The following is a 22,886-nucleotide window of genomic DNA, read 5'->3' as shown; positions in this document are numbered from 1 at the left end:
CAAGTTCTTGTCCAGAGGAGGGCAAAGTCAGAGATATCTGTCCAATGCATTCCTGGTCCTCTGGTTCTCAGGCCTCATATATGTTTATCCTCCAATTCCATTGATCCCAAGACTTCTCAGGAACTTCAGGCAAGACTTAGCTAGGATGATCATCATAACAACACGAGCATGGCAAAGGCAGTCCCAGTTCTCAGACCTAACGAATCTCTTCATTCAACTTCCAAGTCAGTTGCCTCTGCACCCAAATGTGGTATGCCAAAGCTGAGGACAGATTCTCCATCCAGATCCTTCTTTCTTGCACCTCATGGCATGAATGCTGGCTGGTTAACATAAGTAGAGCAAACCTGTTCAACTGAGATACAAAATAATCTTATCCGCAGTAAAAAGGACTCTGTGAGGCTTACCTGCTCAGTCAAGGAAAGAGATTCACTGTCTGGGCTCAACAATACCAGTTGTCTCCACTGAACACCCAGATAACCTTACATATTGGATTACCTTCTGCCCTTAAAGAGCGCTGAACTATCTCTGATCTCCCTGAGGATCCATTTAGCAGCCATCTCAGCAGTCCACCCTCCAACATAGACATTTGACATTTTCACACCCTACAGTAGCTAGATTCCTGAATGGCCTTATGCAGGTATATCCCTTTTTAAGTTGCAATAATATTTGCTAGAAGGGTAGGGGAGCTATCAGCTCTCATGTCCAGACCTTCATACACAGTTTTTCATAAAAACTGAGTCCCCTTGAGACCTAAACCAAAATTGTTCCTGAGGGTAGCCTGTGACTTTTATTTCAACCAAATAATACATCTGCCCATTTATGGAAAGGGAAGGCTCAGCTTCACACCCTAGATGTATGCAGAGCATTGTCCTTCTACATGACTAGGACTAAGCCATTTACGGTATCCCCCAGATTATTTGTAGTTTATGACGACAGGTCAGGCCGTTTCAATGCAGAGAAATTTCTAAATATATTGTGCTATGAAATAGCCAACTTAGACCCACTCCACAAGAGCTCAAGTCAGCAGCATAACTCACAGTAGAAGCATCAATATCTGATGTCCATTTCAGCTACCTAAACAATGATTGTCAGACAGCCCTCTAGATGTCCATTTCAGAAGGGTTGTCTGACAATCATTGTTTAGATAAGACTCCTAGCATCCACCTCCTGTGATCTAGGTCACTGCTTGCTAGTCACCAAAAGTAGAATATATATGTGGACAAGCACTCAAAGAAGAAGAAATGGTTGTTTATCTTACAGTAACTGTGGTTCTTTGATACAAGTTCTCCACGTATATTCCACAACCAGTCCTCCTTTTCTGCCACTGCATTGTCCTATAACATCTACACTGTGTTTTGGCGAAGGAACTGAGGGACATTCGGGTTGCCACACCCTTTATGCCCTCAGAGGGCAGGCCTGGCCACAATGGACACTGCTGGCCAAAAGAATCAGAACTCAAGAGTGTGGGGCGTATGCACCCTACCAGTGGCTTACATATGGACAACATATTTTGAAGAGGTACAGTTACTGTGGGGTAAGTAACTATTTATTTTCCTTGATCTGACATCTTTTATTGAGTCGTATCCCACAGTCATGCACTGAAAATTGTAATTCCAGATCAGCACGCACCAGTTGCAGTGCTACGCTCAGTTCAGGAGGATAGTCTATAAAATGTAAAGTATTGGATTTGTGTTGGGGAAAACTCTGAAAATTTCCATGTGACACTGTAATATATTGGGCTTTGTTTCAAACAGGCATTAAAACCAAGTGTAAATATGTCCAGCCTGAAAACGTGGGATTACTATATGGAAGAGACCTTGGCCACAGGTCCTTCCTATGACTGGACCATGGTTACTGCAAAATGCAACACTTCAGAGGAAGCTGACCAAATGGATGGTTCATTTCGCCAGAGTAAGAGGAAAATAGTGTGGCCATGCTATGATGATGTTAGCAAAGTGCAACCTGATGCAATCACCAGCCTCTTAAATGTAAGTATAGGTGCAAATAAAGACAGAACACTGCCATTTAGTTAGTACACTTATCAAATTCATATCCATTCAAGGCATTGCCTTATATAGATGTGCTGTAAAAGTAAATATTAGGTAAAAATAATTGATTTAATCTCCAAAGAGATATGGGGTCAGAAAATCAGTCAATCATCTTACAAAAGGTTATGCTATTCTGAATGAATTCAAATCTGTAAATAGGTTTTAATACTTAGCTTTTTTACATGTGAACTGCAGCCAGTAATGAGGCAATTTAGGTATATCTTTTTATTCCTTAAAAGCAAGGCCTTAATACATTTTTTCACTTTCCTTTTTAAATAAAAAAGTAACTTGCATAATAGATTTTTTAACTATCTTTTCCCAGAGTTTTCAAAATTGTAATTTCATATTTTGCAAGGAATGTTATCTCATTTGGGGCAAACTGGATTCTTTCTGGATTGCAGCAGTACGTTTACTCTCCTGTTCTTGTCCCTTGTTCACCACATAGTTTAAAGCAAATGAAGTGTAAGGTGTCCAAATCTCTATGCCTAGCTTGTAGTCCATTAGTCCCAGCTTCTGTGTGTGTCTCCTCTTTACAGAATCTGGAGGCAGCTAAAATGTGGTGTTTAGCAACTATGTGTAGTAGGCCTTATCCCTTCCTTTTGGCTCCCAGAAGGTTGCCTCTAACAACATAGAAGACCCCTCAGAATTGGGCTCTACATAAAAACTTTTCAAATGATAACCAACAGATTGCCAGGCCCCTTGAGCAAATGGCCCAAACTCTTCTCTGTCTTTCCCCACCCCAGCACTGATAAGGAAGACAATACAAAAGGCAGAACAAGCAGAAGTAATAGGGTTGCCAACTTTCTAATCGCACAAAACCGAACACCCTTGCCCCACCCCTTGCCCTGTCCTGATGCCCCACCCCCGATCGCTCCATCCCCCCCATCGCTCGCTCTCCCCCACCCTCACTCACTTTCAACAGGCTGGAGCAGGGGTTTGTGATGTGGGAAGGAGGTGAGGGCTTTGACTGGGGGGTGCAGGCTCAGGATGAGGGGTGTGGGGTGCAGGAAGGGGCTCCTAACTGAAAGCTACCAAGAAAGGTTATATTCACAAATTTCACAACAAGAACATGTTATAAACAAGTAAGTCTTTGTTTCGGTTCCTCCTTTTAATATACTTGAATATCATTTCTTATAAATCATGTTATGTAAATGTTGGCAATGTTTAATGCTAATGTCACAGCAATGGATTTGCTCTTTTTAAATAGTTTTATAAAATATATCCAATCCTTATCATTATCATATTTCTTTTATGGAAAGTGGAAATGGAATTTGTGTGTTCAAGATGCAACAGGCCTGAAATGTATATCCTCAGGAAAACACTTTTTTATTGATTTCAGGAAATCGAAAGACTGGAGAATAAATTAAATCAGAGCCCAGAAAGGTGGCAGCTCTTGTGGGAAAGGGTCACCGTGAATCTTAAAGATGAGACAAGACAAGACAATGTAAGTGGTGGAAGGGCCCAATTGACCACTATATTTGACATTGGGAAGGAATTTTCCTGCATGTCAGATTGGCAGAGACCTTCCAGGTTTTTTGTCTTCCTCTGAAAAATGGGGCATGGGTCATTTGCAGGTTTAAATTAGAGTAAATGATGGATTCTCTGTAACTTGAAATCTTTTAATCATGATTTAAGGACTTCAATAACTCAATGAGAAGTTCTGAGTCTAATCTATTACAGGAGTGGGCAGGCAACATTCTGTGGCCTGCAATGTGCAGTAAGTCAGACTAGATGATCATGATGGTCCGTTTTGGCCTTAAAGTCTATGAGTCTAATAATAATTCAATCTCAACTATATAGACTATCTGGGAGAGTGACAAAATCACTGTATTTGTTGGAATAAAGTATTGCTTTCTAAAAAACAGAATGTGTTGTTCTAACCCATGCTACTAGCTTTGCATTGCTGCATGTGGAAAAATATGTATTCCTATGACATTTAGTTCTTTTGGGTCTTGAAGTGGATTGATAAATATAGAGCAAGATAAGCATTGTAATAACACACAATGGTGTAAAATTAGATATTTATAAAGCTTCTTGGGGCCTGATCCTGCAAACATTTACACATGTGAGTAACTTTGCTTATGGGAGTAGTTCCTTGGACATCAATGGGATTATTCAGATGTGAAAATTCAGTTTTGGATCCATACATTATAATCAGGCCTTCAATACTCTGGGCCTAATCTTTTACAACAACTGGTTATTTACACTAGGTGAGGAACTGATCCTCTGTGTATTATACATTCCTGAGCACATTTTTAGGGTTTAGCAAATAATAAAAGCCAGGCCAAGCAGTGGCAAATATATTTTAGGTGGAAATGTTGAATATTTGGGTGGGAATACTGAATATAAATATAAATTGTAGATAGTTAAGCATATTATCCACCATACAAAATTTCATCTACTATAGGCCTACTTTTACTTTCAATCACTGCTTATATTTCATGTTGTGTAGCTGCTGTTCAAGAGCACAACAGAATCTGAAAATCAGGTTCTTTCTTTAGATAATGTTTAGCACATCACATTAGTATAACACTACAAAATCTTTCTCTGTAAAGATACTGTCCACCAGATTCTCAGTTTTGATTCTTAGATCTTTGGTGCAAGACGAATGGATCTCCCCCTGGTCCCAAAGTATTTCTCCCTGAGGGCAGCTAGAGCAGAAGAGAGCATAAGCCAGGCCCCCTATTTGACATCACACACGATACCCTGACTGGAATATTTATACCCTTCAGGGGACAGAAGAAAACATCCAGTAGGGGGCCTAGCTAATGCTCTACTCTGCTACTATTACTGCCCTCAGGGGAGTCAGTTCCTTAAGAGTTTCTGGCATTCTGCCCATCTTGCACGAAGAAGCTAAAACACAAAAGAGAGAATCCTGTCAGATCAGAGAGGCAGAATTACGTGTAAGCAATTTTCTTGTCTGAAAGTATTTACTTGGAGATTCAGCAAAAACAGTTAATTCTTTTAGAAAGCCAAATCTCTGAAAGCAAGTTCTTTATTTTAAATTATATTCAGAGTCGTCTCTAATGTGTGGTTTACGTGAGGTCAAAAAATTCAATAACAAAAAAGCTCCATACCTTTTGTGGTCATTTTTATCCTTACCAGGAATCCCAGGAATACAAACAAATGTTTTAGGAAATCTTCATTTTTCAAGTACTCAGCTTCTAGCTGCTGCTAGCACTGTGATCTAAGAATTAGTCAAAACACACCAAATAAAACTGAAGGATCTATTATATCAGGGTACAATGACCTTTAAATGTAGATTTATGTAAAACTAAGTTATATTTCTAAAATAATGCAATAATCAACACAATTTGCTGTGTTAAAACTTGCAGTCCAAACTAGTACTATGCAATTAAAATTTAAACATCAGCCTCTGAACTGTTCCGACCACTTTGAGTTACCACTGTGGAGAATGATTGGAAGGAACAAACAATAGATTCTCACTAATTTGGATTAATGACTGGGAAGCTCATTACCGACTTTTCCTAATTAGCACAATTTTTTTTAAAAGGTGATGGCATTATGAAATATAATGTGCTAATTTATTTTATATGGATAGTTTTTTTTTAATATTTCACAATATGGATGTATAAGTAAATGTTCTCTAGTATATTTAGTAAAAATGCAGAAGCCTTTCTGATGAGATGAACTACAGTTCTCTGCTATGAAAACATTACATTATGGACTGTGTGGAGGGAGTTGTGAGTTTTGTGGTTGGGGCTTTTTGTTTTGCTGTGATACTATTTATAATGTATTAATTCTGGCAGTTCTACTTCTTCAGCAGGTAGTCAGATTTTAGAAAATTTCTAAGTTCTAAACTTGGCTAAGCCTCTCGCTCAAACTTTGTCATTTATCTTCCTTTTTAGCCACGAAGACATCCTTCTGGCTCATCAGGGATAATGTCTACTAATCCACATTCCTATCAGAAGAGGTCTTTGCTGCATTTACCTGACAGTGGTCTGGGTGAAGAACAGAGTGCCAGCATCTCTCCCTCTAATGGAGTGGACAGACGAGCAACCACACTATACAATCAGTTCACATCGAAGAATGATGAGAATAGGTAAACTGACTAATTGCTGGGTATTACTGAAACTTCATTTTCAGTAGGGAAGTGATTTATAAGAATGCATCACTGTTGTGTGTCATACTCCAGGGAGTCAAACAGGTGATAGAATAACGATGAATGTAGTAGAATGGGGCATATATCTGCCCTAGAAGTAAAAAGTAGAATTTTCCTAGACATGGAAAACTCTGCTGCCTTTTTACTGTTTCTTACAAAGTTTTTAATTCTACTTAGTTACTTTTTTCGTTCTTCTATCTTAAAAAATATTTTGGGTGAATTAAGTGTTCGTACAAGTGAGGAGTTAATAGCAGTGCTGAGAATCAGGGATGAAGGGAGAAGATATCGCACAGACTTCCCCCTTAAGTCTGCTATCTCAGTCCTGACCTGGGCCTTCCTTGAGTGCGGACCTTTCTCCTCGTATCAAATTGTGTGACAATTTAGTCACATGGGTAAATGGGAACTAGGGTAAGATCATCAGGGTCATTTTTTTTGTGCCTTAATCCAGGATTTGAAACTAGTTGTCCAGAGGTGGTATGGTAATGCATTAGACTACTGTACTACCTAGACAATTATTGAATAATTTAGCATTTGGTCATTAAGAAACTTTAGCCTGTAATGCACACAGTCAGAATTATCTTACTGTTAATACATAAAAACAAAACAAAGCATTTGAAATGAGGCAGCCATAGTATCTTTAAGTCTGCTTCAGTGCCTGGACACAGTGGGAAATTATGGTGCTGATCAATGGGCCCACAGCTCTGAGCGATATATCTTCTAAGTCAGGCAACCTTTCAGAAGTCGTGTGCCAAGTCTTCATTTATTCACTTTAAATTAAGGTTTCGCGTGCCAGTAATACATTTTAATGTTTTTCAGAAGGTGTCTCTATAAGTCTATATATTATATAACTAAACTATTGTCATATGTAAAGTAAACAAGGTTTTCAAAATATTTTAGAAGCTTCATTTAAAATTAAATTAAAATGCTGATATTACGCCGCCGGCCCGCTCAGCCCGCTGCCGGCCTGGGGTTCCGTTCATCTAGGCCGGCAGCAGGCTGAGCGGGGCCGGCAGCCAGGACCCCGGTGGCAAGGGGCCGGCAGCCAGAACCCCGGGTGGCAAGGGGCCGGCAGCCAGAACCCCAGACCAGCAGCGGGCTGAGCAGGCCGGCGGCCGGTACCCCAGACTGGCAGCGGGCTGAGTGGCTCAGCCCACTGCCAGTCTGGGGTTCAGTCCGCCGGTTCCTGCCAGCCAGGATCCTGGCTGCTGGCTCCACTCAGCCCGCTGCCGGTCTGGGATCCCGGCCCTGCCCACATAGAGCGGGTACCTACCTTCTCCCTGGTTCGAGCCCATTCTCTTCCTCTGTCTCTGCACTGAGCACAGGGCCGGGGCTGAAGGAGCAGGTTGGGGTGCAGGGTCTGGCCAGGAGCTAGAATGAGGGAGGGGGCTCAGGGTTGGGGCAGGTTTGGGTGTGGAGTGCTTACCTGGGCAGCTCCCATTTGGTGCGAGGGATGCAGGAGCTCCCGTTTGGTGCTCAGGGTGGGGGTGGGAATATGGGGAGTGCAGAAGTCAGGGCAGGGGGCTGGGGGGTGTGAGGAGGGTGCAGGAGTCAGGGCATGGGGGGCTGGGTATGTGGAGGGGTGCTTGAGTCAGGGCAGAGGGCTGGGTGTGTGTGAGGGGGGTGCAGGAGTGTGGGCCAGGGTCATGGGGGTGCTCCCTGCCCAGTGTGGCTCACAGCAGGGGGCTGGAGGAGATATGCCCTGATTCCACCCCCCCTTCCCCGCCTCCTCCCCGGAGCAGCAAGCTCGCTGGAGCTCCACTTTTCCCCCTCCCTCGCAAGGGCCATCAGCTGATCGGAGGCAGGGAGGAAGAGGAGGAGGGGCAGGAACCCAGCATGCCGGCGGGGTTGGGGGGAACTTGCCTGCCCTGCAGTAGCAGCTGGCAGAACCAAGCTTCTTCACCCTGCCCCCCTCAGGGGTGTGGGGGACGGGGACGGAGACGAATGGGCCGGGGCGGGCAGGATTTTTAATGGCACGCTACTGCCTGCCAGGGTCCTGGCCCTGGCCCCGCTCAGCCCGCTGCCGGCCTGGGTTCGGTAGCGGCCTGAGTGGGGCCTGCAGCTGGGACCCGGCAGGCAGCAGCGTGCCATTAAAAATCAGCTCTCATGCCGTCTTTGGCACGCATGCCATAGGTTGCCGACCCCTGTTCTAAGTGTTTAAAGTTGATTTTTAATACTGTAGTAAAAGCAGTTCCTAAACAGTTATAGACCATTCTATGCCTTATGTGCCATGGTATGGAGGCTATGAAATCAACATGTACATACTAAACCTTTTTGGTGATACACATATGCTACTTCTGTTCAAGGTCTTTTGAAGGTACACTGTACAAAAGAGGAGCTTTGTTAAAAGGTTGGAAACCTCGCTGGTTTGTACTGGATGTGACAAAACACCAGGTAAAAATATTTTTAGCAAACTGGATTTTTTTGTGAATAACTTATTACAGTTTTACTTAATAAGCATATAGAAATAGTTTGACAAATAGTACAAGTAATCATAAAATAATAGAAATGTAGGGCTGGAAGGAACCATCATCAATGCCAACCCAAGGCCACTCTGAGGCAAGACAAGTATACCTAGGATCCCCCCGGACAGGGATTTGTCTAACTTGTTCTTAAAAACCTTCAGTGACAAGGGTTCCATAACCTCTCTTGATAACCTATTCCCGTCCTTAACTGACCTTATAGTTAGAAATTATTAGTAATGATTATTTGCAAATGCAGCTATACATAGTATTTCAATACAGATATCTATCTGTGTGACTGGTATACCTTATAGTCAATGTGAAGGTAATAATTGTTTTTTAAAACAGAGAACGATCTAGTGTATAATTCGAAAGAAAGTCCATGAACTGGTGGTAGTCTAGTATTTGTTGAGTGCAAACACTGTTTGTTGCTTTATACTTTACAGAGAAAAGACAGTCCCTGCATCAAGGAGTTTGCCATTGAAAATGGCAGTATACTGGCCCACCCAGAAGCAATTTTATTAAAACTTGCTATCTTCAGAAGAGTATTAGCCTGTTGCTCAGTGTTGGGCATTAACGTAGCCTTTCTGTGTGAGACATGTGAATTCTTCAGCAGTCAAAGCAGTTTAAGAAACCGAACACTCTTTGAAATTAACAGTCCAAAAAGCCAGAAAGTATTGTCCAGCATGCAAGTAGAGATCTGAGGGATAATTTTGGAGTTAGGAGTAGGGTTGCCAACTTTCTAACCGCACAAAACCGAACACCCTAGGCCTGCCCCACCCCTTCCCTGAGGGCCCGCCCACTACATTCCCTCTCCCATGGTGGCTCGCTCTTCCCCACCCTCACTCACTTTCACCAGGCTGGAGCAGGGGGTTGGGGTGTGGGCTCCAGGATGGGGCCAGAAATGAGGGGTTCAGGATGCAGGAAGTTGGGGTATGGGAGGGGATGAGGGCTCCGGCTCGGGGTGCAGGCTCTGGGGTGGGTCTGAGGATGCGGGAGGCATTTGGCACGTGGGAGGGAGCTGCAGATTGAGGCAGGAGGTTGGGGTGTGAGAGGGGTGAGGGCTCTGGGCTGGAGCCAGGGATGAGGGGTTCATGGTGTGGGAGAGGTCTCTGAACTGGGGCAGGAGGTTGGGGTACAGGGAGGTGAGGGCTCTGGGCTGGGGATAAGGGGTTTGGGGTACTGGAGGGGGCTCCAGGTTTGGGAGGGCTCAGAGCTGGGGCAGGGGATTGGGCCTTGGGGTTGGAAAGCGGGCTTACCTCAGGTAGCTCCCAGTCAGCAGCGCAGCGGGGCGCAGGCAGGGTACCTGCCTGCCTGTCCTGGCTCCATGCTACACCCCAGAAGTGGCCAGCAGGTCCGTCTCCGAGGCAGGGTGGGGCATGAGGCTGGGAACCGGCCAACGGGAGTGCTGAGCTGGTGCTTAGGCAGCACACGGAGCCCGTGGCTCCCCCGCCTAGGAGCCAGACCTGCCAGCCGCTTCCAGTGCGCCAGCAGCCCCCCAGTACAGGTAGGGACTAGCCTGCCTTAGCTCCGCAGCACCAGCGACCAGACTTTTAACGGAGCTGCCGGGGTCCCTTTTCAACTGGGTGTTCCGGTCGAAAACCGGACACCTGGTCGCTCTAGTTGAGAACAAAGTTAATTGAATCATCCCTGTCCAAACTGTAGTAGTCATTATACATTCCAAGCATTCATTTTATGACTCGTTCATTTGTTCCTGGAGCACTTCTCTTTCATATTTATTTTCATGAAGCCTATCCTATGCAGATAAATTGGAGTCCAGTATACATGGTAGATTTATCAATCCGGATTGCCCTAATACAAAGTTCCATTAACCTATTATCAATGTTTATAATGCAATAATCCACATATAACTTCACTGGAATTTTTTCGCCGAAATATCTTCAGATCGTGAGAACTAAGAGTGAAATCCTGGCCCCACTGAAGTGAATGGGAGTTTTGTCATTGATCTCAGTGAAGCCAAGATTTCCCCCACAAAGTTTATTTCTAAAGTCCTCTGAAATTCCAGTTTCTTTATATAATAGCCATTTCAGACAGACGTATATGGGAGGAAACCTTTCGTCTGTCTTTACTGTTTTCAGTACATTGAGTAGCATGACCATTCATGTGTATACTAACAAATTAGTGCACAGGAGGTAAGCATAGAAAATCTGTTTACTGCTTTAAACATTGTACCCTGCTTGCAATGCACACCCAAATCAGTGATGGCACTTATGGCCTAATGAACTTTAAAGAATTTTGGTCATTATCACACAAGCCCTTACTCATGCGAATAGACGTTATTTACATAAATTGCCTCAGGGGTGCATAACTAAGGACTAGCTTTTAAATAGCCAGTAGGGCCTTGTCCACAGAAGAAAATTGTGATAGAAAATGCTAACTAACAGGTTTTAATTAACACAGTGTTAAACACTATTTTATCCTGAGTGTGAATAAGGATAGTCATCTTTAAAAATGTTAGTTAATTGTGATTAAAACTGGTGTCCCTCCATGCACAAGATGACAGATACTTTCTGGGAGAAAGTACAAGGTGTTCCTCTTTAATATTTTAATTGTTTCTGTAACATTATTCATGAATGGTAGACATATAAGCAATATGGGACAGGCAACAGAAGGAAACAGATCTGATTTGGAAGGACTCCATTTTCCCTTTCCTTTGTTAGAAGGGTTTGTCTTTACTTCTTGCATCCAGTGTACAAGGGTGGGATGTTGTTTTTAATATGCAAATACCAGATTTTCTTTTGTGGAACTGTTAGAATACTGAAAGCAATTTAGTGGAGTGGTTATCATTGAAACCACAGTGTCTTTGTAGAAAAGCTGCATTAAACCACTAAATATAGTATAGGAAAATGTCAGTTTTATATGTAATCTATAATTACCTAAATTATACCTGAATTTTTGCTGATCACTTTCAATTTAAAATACAGGAAATAAAAACTTTTGTTAACTCTTTAGTGCAAAACATGTTAATTTCCAAGCAATGGATGGGGGAATATTGTGTCAGGAAAGCCTGAATCCTCACATCAGAGTCATTCTCTGGGGAAGCTTCACACTTGTCCCACAGTGCAAAGCTGCCATAAAGGCAGCAAATCTGGCCACTTGAGGATTCCCCCAATTTGGACAATCACAAGATGGCATACTGCTACTGTAGGAACTCCTTTGCCAATTCCAAAATTCCCAATATAAGCTGTCGCTTGGACATGCCTACTGCCTGGTGATGCCAGCTGTTACACTGTCCATTTGTAGTCATAAGCAGTTTGCTCAGTTTATAGCAGATCTCAGGCTTTTGCAAGTGGCTCCTCAGAACCAGCCTAACATCCAGAGCCCCACAATGAGGGCACACAGAGGAGACTTAAAAGCACTTATTGTTCACCCTCAAAACCCCAAAAGCTGTGCCAGGCACAGAAAGGATGAGCACAAGGATCTGGCCCCAAACAGTGCATTTGTCTACGTATTGGTTTATATATTGCATTTTGTTGGTTTGTTTTCCCTTTTGTGTTCTAGCTGAGATATTATGACTCTGGTGAGGACACAAGCTGTAAGGGACACATTGATCTTGCAGAAGTCGAAACAGTGATTCCTGCATCTCCAACAATTGGCGCACCGAAGCATGCTAGTGAAAAAGCATTTTTTGATGTAAGTATACTTATTCTTTGCTGGCCTTCATTAGAGATTTTTCTTCCTTTGTTGTGTTCTTCCTATCACAGCCATTTCTGCTGGATGGTCACTTGCGAGATTTCAAGTTAACTAACCAGTGATCCACACTCTCAACCCAGAGTGAAAATTCAGAACATTAGTATATTCAAGCAAAATGAAATGCTTCAGATATCAAAGCTTAAAAGAAAGTTTGCAACTTCCTCAGCTGTATCTTATACACTTTTATTTTCATCTTGCAGCTGAAGACAAGTAAACGTGTATATAATTTCTGTGCCCAAGATGCACAGAGCGCACAGCAATGGATGGATAGGATCCAGAGCTGTATTTCAGATGCATAACAGAGAATACCATTCCACTGCCAACTGCAGAAAAGAAATGCTTTCAGCACTTCATGTTACAAGAAGATACGTTCTGGAATGCTATTCCAGAACAAGCACCCTTCCTTTCATTTCAGTCATAAATACTTATTCTATGCTGAACCATCTTCTCTGTTTAAGTATTATAACCACTATACCTACTCCTTTTCTCCCGCTAGGAGGACTTTTCAAATTAGTAATCTGTTTAGCCTGAAATATAACTCTTTTCAATATGATTCCTAGCTAAATGAGCCTGCTGTACACACTGAAATATGCTACCATCTAATACTGTTTTTCTAATCAGAGTTGCATCAGAAAAACTGTTGAGCTTGAATTGTGGACATTTTTCCTCAAATAGTGTTCTGTTTTCACCTAGTTTTAATATTAAAACAAAATGGTCCAAATTTTCAAGCTAGTTGTGTATCTGGAAGAACATTTCTACAGTTTCTAAGAAAAGTTTAGGTTTGTGAATTTAGTGACATGCATAACAGATTGGCAGATGACACTTAATATTTTTAAAGACCAAAAAAAAGTTTTCTTCTCAAATCTACTAGCTGCTCTCTAACCTCTTGCTCTAAATAATGCTTCTGCAGTTTTACTGTTAACGTACGGTATTTCAAGTTCCCACTGTTTAGCTAAAGAATATGCTTTTGGGGGATTCTATTTCCCCATTATAATAGGATAATGGAAAGAAAACTGGCTGATAAGAAGAAGAAACTGGTCACAAATTAAGATGTTTATAGGAGAAAAATCTCTGAGTATGAAAAGTTGTATATGTTTGTTTATTTATGTTCTGTTCTGCTCACTGTAAAGTAAAAAACAACAAACACAATGATAAATGCACTAAACAATAAAGCAAACACTTGCACTGAAATCATTGAAATGCAGACATTTTGAGGGACAGAGGCAAGTTATTTATAGCACAACAATGCTAGCTAGATAACCTTTACAGATACTAAATATGTACATAATTTGATTTGATACTTTAAACACATAAATTGGAAGACTGTTTTAGATTTTTACATTTAGTAACATTGTGTTTGTTCATCTTAAAATCTTTGAGGAATATTTTTGGGTTATTTTTATATATAGCCCAAAATTACTAGAGGTTTTAATTGCTACAGTTTGACATGGAGTGGAGTCTTTAGATAAAAAACATTGTGAGGTTTTTTTAATGTTAATATGTTAAATATCCAACTAATATTTCAAAGAGTTTGTATATATGATTTGGTATTTTCTGATTTTTTTCCAGACATTCTGCTTATAATTGTCAATATCAGACTAACCTAACTGACTTCATTTATAGGATTTTCAATTATTAAATAGTTTTCCCCTTTTTTAAACCACTTTTCATTTTTTTGACTAAATAATATTCAATTTCACACTGCACACAGAATAGGAAATGCAGCTGTTTTAATACATATGGAATTTTTTTTAAAGGAATGAAGGATTTTTTTTAGCATTTTCAATTGATAAATCTCCACCTGTGAAAATGGTGTTTGCACATTTGTATTTTTCTGTGTATATGAAGTACTTTTATATGTACTTTGTAAAATACTGATCCCACTGTTTTTAAGGTTATTTGAAAATGTACACAACATCTTATTTTGTAACTAGGTTATTTTATGTATGTTACATGACTTATGTATGCTAACCATCTTGTAATAAATACACATCTTTTTTAAAAAATCCTTCCTTTACTGTGAAAGATTATATCGGTATAGTGCAATATCCACAGAATAAAGATCTTATTATATCTTGTACCATAACACAAAATCCCAAATTATCTGGTATTAAAATGAGTGGGTTTTTGTGTATACTTGTCTATATTCCTATACAAAAAATGCACATTGAGAAACCTTAGCTAAAAGTTAAACATCAGTAATAATGCTATAAACTGAGGAAATTTGAATTTAAAGCAACAGTATCATCCATAATTCAGTCTCAATTTACATACCCTTTCCCAGAGACCAAACACATAATTATTGCACTTAGATATTAAATAATAGGTGTAAAGAAACCAGAACCTTCACTGCACAGTTTCTCAGCACAACTCTGCCATATGCCAAAGCCATACATCTTACTTACACAATTTTATATTTAAATGAACTAGTTTATAAGCAATTAAAAGGTCAATTGAAAATGTGCATCTGAATTTTGTTCTTGTTTACTGGCTGTGTATGTATTTGTGCAGGAGTTGGACTGAAAAGGAGTGTTATAGAGGTGAGCAGTCAGTGACTCTAGTTGGGTATTGTGAAGCTTGGGTGGTAAGGTTTGTAAATTGAGTTTGGTGTGGCTATTACGGTTTCTTAAAGTGTTGATCTCAGGTTTTAGCATCTGCATTGATGGAAAATGCACTTAACTCAAAAAATTCTAAATAAAACACTAAGTATAAATGTCAAAGTTTAATGTTGGATGTGGATAAAGGGGAGGGCATGAAGGGTGGTAGGCATGGGAGCGTAGAAGAGGCAGGGTCAATGGGTGTTGGTTGATGGGACAGTGGCCATGAGGTTGTTGGCCTCAGCAAGAGTCAAGAAAGAGAGGAGTTGGGGCTGAGGGCAGGGTAGATATGGTGGTGGTCATGAAGCATAAGATTTGGGAGGTATGGAGCTGGTAGAGGATAGCAACAGAGATGAGTAGGGAAAAGGGAGTGTTGAGCCAGAGTGACATAGGCTATGGAAGCCTCTCCCCACCGTGGGCAGAACTTCCCTTTGCAGAGGGAATCCCTGACTGTTCTTTGGGGACTCCCAGCACAGAGAAACCTACCCAGGCAGGAGGGGAGTTCACAGCACTTTCCTATGGAAGAGCACCTCCTCTGGCATACACCGTTAGTACTCCCCTGCTACGAACCGTAAGAACCCTGTCCATTGGAGAAGGGAGACATATTATCAAGGGTCATATTTAAAGTGCAGGGGGTAGCTTGCCCTCACTTCTTCTCTACTGACACCATCTCACATAACAAATGATAGGGTGACTTTCTTTTTGAAAAAAAGATGTTTAGAATATGTGAACATTGATACTTGAATGTCATATTACCAATGTCATATTTTGGTCCAATAAAAGATATTACCACATCCACCTTGTCTCTCTCATATTACTAACCTCTTCTTCATATTCAAAACACAATGGGGGTTGGAGGCTACGGTTATAGAAACCTTCAGTAATAAAAATAAGCAGTCCCATGTTATGGTACTTAAGAATTATAATCCATAATTGGAATCCCAAACTTCTGGGTCAGTACTTATGTAATAAAAATATAAACAACTATCAGATGCAGGGCCAGATGTTCAAAATCTGGCATCACAATCTGCACTCCTAACTGTTTGTGTCTGATACTTTAACAACACCACACAAATCTTGTGATTCTGTCCAAATATGGTTCTCTTGCCTTTTCCTCTTGCAATGTCTCTGGACTCTGTGTAAGTAACTGAGCCATCTCTCTCATTTTTCACATCCATGATCATCCAAATATTTGGCTGTTTATGATCACCCTGAGGTTGCTTTCAAGAATCAGGCTGCTCACATGGATGCATCAGTTCCCCAGATAATGCTAAAGTTCATGTTGAGTATCACTATGGCACCTGCTTTCTGGCTTGTTGCCGATGTGATGTTGGTTACTTCCAGAATTTTGGCCACTGTGTGAGCCAGAGTCTAACGTGATGTCCATGTTCTCATGCAGCACATTATTGTTTTGTTTGTGTGCTGCATTTCTTCCTTAATTCAACAGCCAAATGAAGACACTCCAAAGTAACAATTTCTTCTTCCTAATTCCTTTCTATGTTTGACTTTCCAAGATGGTAGAATATTGGTATACATGTGGCTTAAACAGGAATATGTCTTCATGTTTGATTTCAGACAGTACAGAAACCAATCACTCTCCTTTACTTTGGATGCTAGTCCTGGACATGACGTTAAACTCTGCTGCCTTGAGGATACTTCTTGGTTGAAGAAGGGCTAAGGTATCTCACCCCAACAGAAAAGGCACTCACGCTGAAGCGATAAGCAGTTAGCAATTCTATTTAGGTTGCTCTCTGGCAGAAGCTATCACCTCTGTGTCACTGAACGTCCAGACTCGCCCTGGGCTTTGGATTCTGGCTCAGTGGTTTAAAGGGGGGGGATGTCAGATCTATGGCAGCTGCTCCTCCATAACTTTGCCTGGGCATATACACTGAAGATCTTGGCACGGTGGTTGCAGGGATCCAAGAAAGGCATAGGGGTAGGGGGCAGCTACTCTGTGCGCAGTAGAGAAGGATTTGGTGCTTTCATCCACATTTGCAGATTGAACAGGAAGTCATTGAAATGTTTTCCAGTAAATGAATGTGAAAGGAATAAAATGCAATTAAAAATGGAGCATTTCCCTTTAACATTAATTTTGTTACTGTTTTTCAGCAAACCATGGTTCTGCCTTCCCGCTATTTTACTTTCCCTCCTTCCTTCCCCACAGAGCCTTTGTTGTTTTTACTCCCCCACGTCCACAACCTCTCTGTCATAGCACTCATGTGCTTGCAATATAGTGTGATTCACGTCTATGTGTACTACTACACTGTAGTGGCCGACCACCAGAAAACAGAAGCCCTACTTACCACGGAAAGCTAAAGGCCTGTCCCTTTGGAGCTAATGGAACAAAGTTCTGACCTAGATGCCACATATCTGTGGTTTACCTGGCAACCACAATGTATATGCAGCCATTAATATGTGAAAACTATCACTGCAGCTGAGGGTCATGGCTCTCAACTGAATCCTATTGCTGCCACTCCTGGAAAAAAGGGGCTTTCTAAAGCAGTGAGAAACTCTCTCACCTTTGGTCTAAGTACACTGCCTCTACACGGTTCCCAAACCCTGATACATTAGGAGCAGAGGACTAAAGAGGAGATTGAAATACAGGTTCAGCCATGTGATAGGTCATTTAATCAAATGTTAGATCTCCACGCAGACCCCACAACTTGATATTTACACCATTAAGAACTGAAGTAATATTCCACATTTCTACCCACTGCATTAGTCTCACAAATGCTCTTTTGTTTTAACAGTTCCCTGACAGCACCTTGATCTTTGTTCCAAAATAATAATTGCTGACAGTTTCTAATCTGAAGTCGTGTTTTGTCCAGTCTCCTATTATAGTGCCTTCTTTTACTTGGAGCATATTGAAAGTGTTCTTGCATTGAAGGGAACAGGTGATACGTTCCTTGAGCTATTTTCCAGTCCCTGATCTTTGATGCCGATATTGTTTGTGTCCCCCCCAGGAGACATTTTCAGTTCCTTTCCTTTTGTCAGTTTAATAAAAAGTGACATTATAAAAACTGATGGCTACAGTATATCAGTTTGGCAAGAGATGAGATTTTATGGTATGCAGTTGTACTTGGCTATTCATCATGTGATGCTTTCAGTAGAATTCCCCCTTCCCACTCCACCAAAGAGCAGAAAGAACAGTCACAAATAAAGTAAGATTTATGTAAGACAAGACAACTATTCCAGATTGTATAATGGTACAGTAGAACCTCAGAGTTACTAACACCTTGGGAATGGAGGTTGTTCATAACTCTGAAATGTTCGTAACTCTAAACAAAACGTTATGGTTTTTCTTTCAAAAGTTTACAACTGAATATTGACTTAATACAGCTTTGAAACTTTTCAATGCAGAAGACAAATGCTGCTTTTAACCATCCTAATTTAAATGAAACATGCACAAACAGTTTTCTTACCTTGTCAAATCTGTTTTTAATTTTTCTCTTTATGTTTTTAGTAGTTTACATTTAACGCAGTACTGTATTTGCCTTCGGGAGCGATGGGGGAGTATCTGTTGCTGCATGCTTGCATACTTTCAGTTCCAAAGTAAGGTGTGTGGTTGACCGGTCAGGTCATAACTCTGAGGTTCTACTGTATTCTGCTTTGTTATTTAACAAATCTCTTTCTTGTTGTTCAACTCAATATTATCACAGCAAAACCTTTATTTAAAGCCCTCTTTTGTTAAGCCACTACCTTCCTTAAATGACCACCCCAACAGTATTCCCCAACATTTTTACTGTTCCAGAACCTGTATTGAGAGACCCCTTCTCCACCACAATTAAATCCCTCACACACCCCCGCCCCCGAGTTGATCCTGGATGCAGCATCACGCTTTTATAGGAAGACTGAACTGCTTTGGATTTCAACACTCATAAGGAACATACAGTTTATACACATTGATTCTGCAAACATTCACACCAGACATGCTAAACCTGTAAAAAAAAAAAAAAAAAATGCAGAAATTGGGCTTGTGAGTTGGCTAGTTTTTGGCTTGTAGCTTTTTGCCTATTGTAACTTATTGCCTTTTTTTTTTTTTAATTTGGGATCGGCTCCTGACAAGCAGGGGCAAGGTGGGGAGAGAGTCCGGGCATGTTTCAGTACCTCGAAAGCAGCTGACTTCCCTTCCTTATCTGAAATGTTTGATAAAATTTGTCAAAATTAACTTGACTTTAATCTTCCACTTCAGACTCCTGACTCAAATTAAAGCCTCCAGTCTCTGTCCTTTTGTGGTATGGGTATGCAGCAATGCCTGAAAACCTGGAAAATATCCCACCAAGAGATAATGCACCAGCGCCAAGAACAAACTGAAGAGTTAGTTATGGTATGTAAAAGTCATGTCATTGACCACTGTGTGCGTAATGTATATTAACAGTGTCAACATGGCCTAAAGGTCATGTAACAATCTCAAAATGTAACGTGCAGTTGCTACAGTAGTCAAACATTTGGTTTAACCCTGAAATAGCTTTCCCTTCCACTCACTCCCTTACTGATGGAAATACTTTTAAACTTTTGTTCATGTACTCAGGCTGTGATTGCCATGGAAAAATTAATTTTAAAAGGTATTCGACAACATCAGTGGCTATTTCAACTGTTAAACCCATATTTGATCAGCCATGTGGTCGCTAATATCAGACATGTTTCTGTTGGCATATGTTAAAAAAAAGCTATTTCCTATGATATTTAATGTATTTTAATCCACAGCATACATGTACTCAGATTTGTCATGTGAGTGGATTTTTCCATTTTTGCTACCAAAAATAAAGAGAATGAACACTGTCAATAAGGTAAACTATACCCTAGCAACTCGCCTGTAGGCTACAAACAACAAAAATTTATTAACTGTTGTCAGAAAGGAGTCAGTTTGAAAATGTGCACTTCCTCTGTCCTAGGACATCAATCCTGTGCTCCCTCTGTGCTATTCAAACACTTCCTGAAAACACAATTCTTCTGCTAAGCTGTTCCATTTTTCCCCCTTTCCTCTCCTCCCCCAAGATGCGTACTTCATGGCGAAATGTCTTCCGGTGTTTAGTCTGTCTGAATTAGACTTATAAGATCCTTAAGGTAGGAACAATGTCTCCTTATTGGATTGTACAATGCCAGGAACACTTGATGACTTAAAAATAGTGATATGTATATATTTAATACATATAATCTGTCTCAGACAGTTTCTCTTCCAGCTATTGAAGCTTGCTACAGGGAAAACAATGATCATTCAATTTATCAGATGTGCTCCTGATTTTTACTGATGGGGGGGGGGCTTTAATTTGTTGTGTTCTCACATACTGTGGTGATCCCAGTTATTCCAGATTAGAAACAGAGTTTCAATTCACTTTTTGTGTCTGTTTTTCTTCTTACCAACACTGGTAAGTGAAAGCGGACAGTGGAGATCAAAGGCAGATAGATTCATGTAGCCACTGACAGATTAAGCCTCAATCCTGATAATCAGCACCCAAACAGAACAATGAGTCAGTGCTGGCATGAAGCAGGTGTCAGAACAGCAAACCAGTGATTTTGAGCTGGCTCACCTCTTGGGAAGATGATCAAAGACTCCAGAGAAAAAGATAGCTTTTTCCCATCCACCCTGACACACATCTTGGAGTGGATTGGGAGGAAGAGTCTAACCAGATTTTGAGGAATTTGGTCCTGTTTAGCCTTAATTTCCCTGGATTGTAGGTGATGATGATTTCATGTGTACATGCTTCACTCTAACTACATAATCTTGTTACTGTAACCCTTCCTTCCCTTGTCTGCCCCTTGTTTTATGACCTTTACTTGTTTTGTAATGTCTGAATTTAGATTCTAAATTCTTTGGACTGTCTTGGCTTGTTTCTGCAAGGTGCCTGAACACTTTCAGAAGCTCAGACATAATAAAAGCTGAAGGGTAATATTCATTATTTTTTTTAAAAGTTTTGTGAAATGAGTGGCCAGCTCAAGCTGCAAATCGTAAGCGACACAAAGATCAGGGATGTTTGGATTAAGGGCTTTGGTTTGGTCTATTATAACGATAAGGGGCTATTTTGTAAAATTTGGATCTGAGCCTGGATTTCAAACACTCTGAGTTTGACATATTATCTCTATTAGGAACTAGATTAGCAGTATAGAGGAAAGAGGTTAACATGAAACCAACAAAGTAGGCTAAACTCTGACCACTGAAAATATCATTGCTAATATTTCTGAGTGTATTTCAAGTTGAATGTCACAGTTCTTTATTGGACACAACCAAGTTATTTTCAGCTTCCAGAGGTGGGTACACTGTCAGCTTCTACTTTAATTTCCAAATTTGGAGCTATTTCCAAGATGCTACACACTTGTCTGTTATAGGAATCTCCCTTCCACTTTCTCAAAATGTAGGTCAGCTAGTATTATGTAATTGAACCCATATTCCAGGATAATGGATGCCTTAAGAATAAGTCTACCTGTAATAATAATGCCCTTCTCAATAGCGGTTTCACAAAGGGCTTTCTTGCACTTTCTTCCATGTTAGCTTGTGTGGGCCACTGTCAGGGACAGGCATACTGGGCTAGATGGGTGTGACCATTCTCACAGTACCTAGGACTGAGAGTCCCCTTGTTACCTCTTGCCTCTCTAGCAAGAGGTAGCTTTGCTCATGGTGACTGAGTGTTAGGTCCCTAACACCACCAGTCGGTTAGCCACTCAAACACTCTTCTCCGGCCTATCCCAGTCCGAGTCCCTTTAAAGCATTCCTTTGTGATATCTAGCCCCTGATACTGGCTGCTCACAGAAATCCCAGATCCTCTGCCCCCAAAGGAGCAGTGTACCCCAGGTTACTAGTTTTACCTTAAATCACTGCTCCTGTAAAATCACACAGCAATTGTGAGCACTTACAATAGAAGGTTTATTTAAGAAAGATTCTACAAAAAAAAAAAAAAAAAAAGAGAGTGGGGGGATCAAATGGTTACAATACAAAACAAAATCCTAAAATGTGTACTAGGACCTGCATTTTTATTAATAGTTACCTTTCCTATCTGTCACAGGGTCCCTGCAGGCTTTCTCCCTCTTGAGCCTGCGCCCTGTGTTTAGGCTGGTATAATAAAGAATCTTCCACGCCTTTTTTTGCTGGATCACCCAAGTGTCTTTATTTACAGTGTTCGTGCAGTTCCCAGATCCCGCAACAGCTAGTGCCCCACAGACCCTCCCCAGGGTGTCCTGGCTTTTGAGGCTTCCCTCTTTGGTAAGGAGACGGGGATACCACCCTCCTGTCTCCTCCCAGGCTAGCCCCCCCCACGGAGGTTTGCCCAGAGCTTTTATAGCCCTCTGTGCCTCAGCCCAGCTGTCAGCACTTAGCTCAGCATGTTCCTCTGAGCCAGCCCTCATTAGGGCTTGCAGCTGGGCTCCCTGCTGAATACCCTGTGTCTCTACTCCTGGCCAGAGAGCAGGCTGCAGCCAGCATTTTGGCAGGGCCTTAAAGGGGTTTACTCCTGCCCTGCCACACTACCTAATAGAGTAGGTTTTTCCCAAAGTTCAGTCTGTTGGAGAGCTGTCTGGCTTCACAGGAACCAGCATCCAAACTTTCATGAAAAAAACACCTCCACTCCACAAGATGTTTCCTCAGTGACTAGATGGAAATAAGAAAAGGAGTACTTGTGGCACCTTAGAGACTAACCAATTTATTTGAGCATGAGCTTTCGTGAGCTACAGCTCACTTATAGAATCATAGAATATCAGGGTTGGAAGGGACCCCAGAAGGTCATCTAGTCCAACCCCCTGCTCGAAGCAGGACCAATTCCCAGTTAAATCATCCCAGCCAGGGCTTTGTCAAGCCTGACCTTAAAAACCTCTAACGAAGGAGATTCTACCACCTCCCTAGGTAATGCATTCCAGTGTTTCACCACCCTCTTAGTGAAAAAGTTTTTCCTAATATCCAATCTAAACCTCCCCCACTGCAACTTCATCGGATGCATACCGTGGAAACTGCAGC

The 22,886-nt window shown here is 41.3% G+C and overlaps 1 protein-coding gene across 4 annotated transcripts in view; it reads left to right on the top strand.

Moving 5' to 3' along the window:
* The window catches only part of SBF2 (SET binding factor 2), a 553,544-nt gene extending 537,816 nt beyond the window's left edge, over positions 1 to 15,728 (top strand). For 3 of the 4 annotated variants that reach the window (XM_073347556.1, XM_073347555.1, XM_073347560.1), the window contains 6 exons: positions 1,755 to 1,988; positions 3,388 to 3,492; positions 5,918 to 6,111; positions 8,475 to 8,562; positions 12,153 to 12,284; positions 12,545 to 15,728. In XM_073347556.1, coding sequence (XP_073203657.1) covers positions 1,755 to 1,988; positions 3,388 to 3,492; positions 5,918 to 6,111; positions 8,475 to 8,562; positions 12,153 to 12,284; positions 12,545 to 12,643 — 852 coding nt within the window. In that variant the 3' untranslated portion in view covers positions 12,644 to 15,728. Of the gene's footprint in view, positions 1 to 1,754; positions 1,989 to 3,387; positions 3,493 to 5,917; positions 6,112 to 8,474; positions 8,563 to 12,152; positions 12,285 to 12,544 lie in introns of those variants that run through there. The other variant, XM_073347557.1, reaches the window with a different exon arrangement.
* The last annotated feature ends 7,158 nt before the right edge of the window (positions 15,729 to 22,886 follow it).

The sequence above is a fragment of the Lepidochelys kempii genome, chromosome 6, assembly GCF_965140285.1.
Source record: "Lepidochelys kempii isolate rLepKem1 chromosome 6, rLepKem1.hap1, whole genome shotgun sequence".
Taxonomy (NCBI): Eukaryota; Metazoa; Chordata; order Testudines; family Cheloniidae; genus Lepidochelys; species Lepidochelys kempii.
The sequence above is the reverse complement of the archived record's forward strand: the minus strand, read 5'-3'. Positions and strand labels throughout refer to the sequence as shown.